This window comes from Dipodomys ordii, unplaced genomic scaffold (assembly GCF_000151885.1).
Source record: "Dipodomys ordii isolate 6190 unplaced genomic scaffold, Dord_2.0 Scaffold108, whole genome shotgun sequence".
NCBI lineage: Eukaryota > Metazoa > Chordata > Mammalia > Rodentia > Heteromyidae > Dipodomys > Dipodomys ordii.
Window position 1 is genome coordinate 960,914 of NW_012267324.1, and position 3,699 is coordinate 964,612.

At 54.1% G+C, this 3,699-nt stretch overlaps 1 protein-coding gene across 2 annotated transcripts in view; it reads left to right on the top strand.

Moving 5' to 3' along the window:
• Calr3 (calreticulin 3) overlaps nt 1–3,113 on the top strand; it is a 9,865-nt gene extending 6,752 nt beyond the window's left edge. For both annotated transcript variants that reach the window (XM_013028362.1, XM_013028361.1), the window contains exons 7-8: nt 652–744; nt 2,492–3,113. In XM_013028362.1, coding sequence (XP_012883816.1) covers nt 652–744; nt 2,492–2,635 — 237 coding nt within the window. In that variant the 3' untranslated portion in view covers nt 2,636–3,113. The remainder of the gene's footprint in view (nt 1–651; nt 745–2,491) is intronic.
• Nucleotides 3,114–3,699: the final 586 nt, after the last annotated feature.

A 3,699-nucleotide genomic window follows, 5' to 3' on the forward strand; every position in this document is an offset into this window, starting at 1 on the left:
GCCTGGGCGCTGTCCCTCAGCTCTTCAGCTCAAGGCTAGTGCTCTACCACTTGAGCCACAGCGCCACTTCTGGTTTTCTGGTGGTTAATGGGAGATAAGGGTATCATGGACTTTCCTGCCCAGCCTGGCTTTGAACCGTGATGCTTAGATCTCTTGAGTAGCTGGGATGACAAGCATGAGCCACCGGCACCCAGCATAACTGCTTTTTTTGTTGGTGTTGGTCTTGATCCTGGACTTAAACTTAGGACCTTGGTGTTGTCCGTGAGGTATTTTGCTCAAAGCTGGCGCTTCACCACCAGAGCCAGAGCTCCCCCTGTGGCTCTTTGCTGTTTAATTGGGGACTTTCTGGCCTGGTTCCAAATCATGATCCTTACAGCTCAGCTGGGATTCCAGGTGTGCGCACCTGCACCTGGTGCACTGGCGCTATCTCACTCCCGTGTTTGACTCGGTGCTGGGGCCTAACCAGGGGCTTCAGTCCCACTGCTGCCCAAGGAGCGCCGACCGCTGGCCCCACCCCGAGCCAAACACAGTCAACCACCACCCCAGCCACGGAGGTGAGCATGACAGGACCGCAGCCCCCCGCTGTGTGCAGCAAGGCCATGCCCACGCCCTGCACGGAGCGCCGCACCGAGTGCCCACCCTTCCCTGCAGGTGAGATCTGGAACCATCTTTGATAACTTCCTGATCACCGACGATGAAGACTATGCGGTGAAGTTCGGCAAGGCCACCTGGGGTGAGACCAAGGTAGGCCCATGTCACCCCCCCACCTGGCCTTCACACCGGCCCCCCATAAGAACAGGGGAACAGGTCGCCACGTGGAGGCTTCCGCCTCTGGGCCCTGTCATGGGGGAATGTGGCCAAGCAGAGGGAGAGAGAGGTGGAGTTCCTGGAGGCCACGCCCCCAATCTCCTCTGGCCAGGTCCCGCCTCATTTACTTTTCCTTTTTGTTGGTCCTGGGCCTAGAACTCAGGGCCTGGGCTCTGTCCCTGAGCTCTTTGGCTCAAAGGCTCGTGCTCTGCCTCTTCCAGCCACAGTGACATCTCCAATTTTCTGGTGGTTTGTTGGGGATAAGAATCTCATGGGGGCTGGGAAGGTGGCTCAGTGGTAGAGCGCTTGCCTTGCATGCTTGAGGCCCTGGGTTCGATTCCTCAGCACCACATAAGCAGAAAAAAAAGGTGGAAGTGGCGCTGTGGCTCAAGTGGTAGAGCACTAGCCTTGAGCTGAAGAGCTGAGGGACAGCGCCCAGGCCCAGAGTTCAAGACCCATGTCCGACCAAAAAACAAAAAATGATCTCACAGACTCTCCTGCCCAGGTTGACTTTGAACTGTGACCCTCAGATGTCAGCCTCCTGTAGCTGAGAGTTCAGGTGTGGCCACTGGTGCCCCACGAGGCTGGCCCCTGGAAGGTCCCAGCGCCTTTCAGGAGCCTCTTGCTGGAGTTCAGCCTGTTGCTCACTGGCCTGGGAGGGGGGGGGTTACTCATTTAAACCTCAGCAGGAAGCACCAGCATTTCCTCTTTGAGATTCCTTCCTATTTTCGGGCACGCAGCAGCACTTGCAGAGGGCGCGTGCCCGCCGCTGTGCACGCGGCCGGGCGCTCCTGAGTGAAGCCGTTCTGGGCACTTTTGGACTGTAGTCTCCTTATTATTTCAGGAGAGATGAGTATGTTATCATGGGAGAAGCCGGGGCACCGTCCCACCCAGCCTTCCAGATGCTGGGCTTTTTCCTGCCTTACAAAGTTCTCATTTGTTAACAATATTAACAATAATAGCTTTAACAATAATAGATTAACAATAATAGTTAATAGTAAAGTAGAATAATGATAACAGTGTGGTTTTGAGTGATTACTTGGAGAGAAGTCTCGCAGGGGCTTTTCTGCCTGGGCTGGCCTCAGACTGTGATCCTCAGATCTCAGCCTCCTGAAGAGCTAGGGCCACTGGCGCCCAGCTTGCCAGGACTTTTCCCCACAGAGGGAAAATCATGCAGCCAATTGCAGTTCCAGTCCTGCCCGGGCGAAAGTGGATGAGAATTCAGATTTCAATCAATTAGAAGCTGAATATCTAAGTAGGGAACTTAAAAAAAAATGGGAAAGAAAAATCTTTCAGACTAGGTGAGAAATTCCATGTCCAGACTTCCAGCCTATGGATTAGGGTCTTCTAATCTTTAAGGCCACATATTCAGTTTACCTCAGGTTAGTATGGAAGCTTCTAGAAGATAGAGGCAGTTTTTGGTTTTTTTTTTTTGGCCAGTCCTGAGGCTTGAACTCACGGCCTGGGCACTGCCCCAGAGCTGCTTTTTGCTCAAGGCTACCGCTCTACCACTTGAACCACAGGCTTTTTTTTTTTGCTTATGTGGTGCTGAGGACTCGAACCCAGGGCCTCATGCATGCCAGGCGAGCGCTCCACCACTGAGCCACCTTCCCAGCCCCAGATTGACTGCGGACACCCCCTCGATCCCCTGTGAGCATACACCTGCCTTGGCTTCTTCCTCCAGGGTCCAGAGAGAGAGATGGACGCCATCCAGGCCAAGGAGGAGCTGAAGCAGGCGCGGGAGGAGGACGAGCAGGAGATGCTGTCCGGCAAGTTCCCGGGGCGGCACGGCCACTTCAGCCAGTTCCCCAGGCCCGACGGCCTCTAGCCGCTGCCCGCCCGCCCGCGGGGAGGCAGCGGCGAGGCCCGCTTTGGCCTCCACCCACTTTTAAAAGCTGATCTCTATGTAGTCTTTTGTCTGGTTTTCTTTGCAAAAAATGCCGCCATGCTTCTGGGTAGGGTGATGGCCGCCGGGCCGCCCACCAAGACACCCACCCGCGGCCTGCACCCGCCCGAAGCCGCCCGAAGCCGCAGGCCGGGCCTGGTGCAAACATGGCGTTCTGCTATTGGCAATGCTGGTTTGAATGGGGACCTGCATTTGCCGTGCAGGTGCTCTACCACTTGAGCTATGCCACCAGTTCTGTTTCCAGTATGCCTCCAGTAGGTCTTGCTTTTTGTCTTGGCTAGTCAGGACGGGACCATTCCTAGTTACCATTTCCACAAACTGACAAAGAGACTTCTGCCAGCACACCCTATTTGTTTTTGTGCCTGAACTGGGCCTTGAACTCAAGGCCTTGTGCTCTTGTTTGGCCTTTCTTCTCAAGGCTAGTGCACTACCACTTGAGCCACACCTCCAGGTGTGGCTTTTTGCTGGTTAATTGGAGGTAAGACTGCGTGGATTTATCTGCCCCAGCTGGCTTTGAACCACCGTCCTCAGATCTCCGCCCCTTGAGTTGCTAGGATGAGATGCATGAGCCACTGGTGCCTGGCATTATTTATTACTCTTTATGTTATTTATTTATTTTGTTGGTCGTGGGGCTTGACCTCTGGGCCTGGGCGCTGTCCCTCAGCTCTTTAGCTCAAGGCAAGCGTTCTACCACTTGAGCCACAGTGACACTTCATTTTCTGGTGGTTTACTGGAGATAAGAGGCTCACGGACTTTCCTGCCCGGGCTGGCTTTGAACTGTGATCCTCACGTCTCAGCTTTGTTTGTAGCTAGCTGAGTAGGTAGGATGACTGCGGTGAGCCACCACTCAACTCAGACAGCAGAGCACCCAGGGGCTGACGTCGTGACAAGGTTTGAGGAAGGAATTTCTCACTTGGTCTGAAAGATTTTTCTTTCCTTTTTTTTTTTTTTAAGCTCCCTACTTAGATATTCAGCTTCTAAAGCTT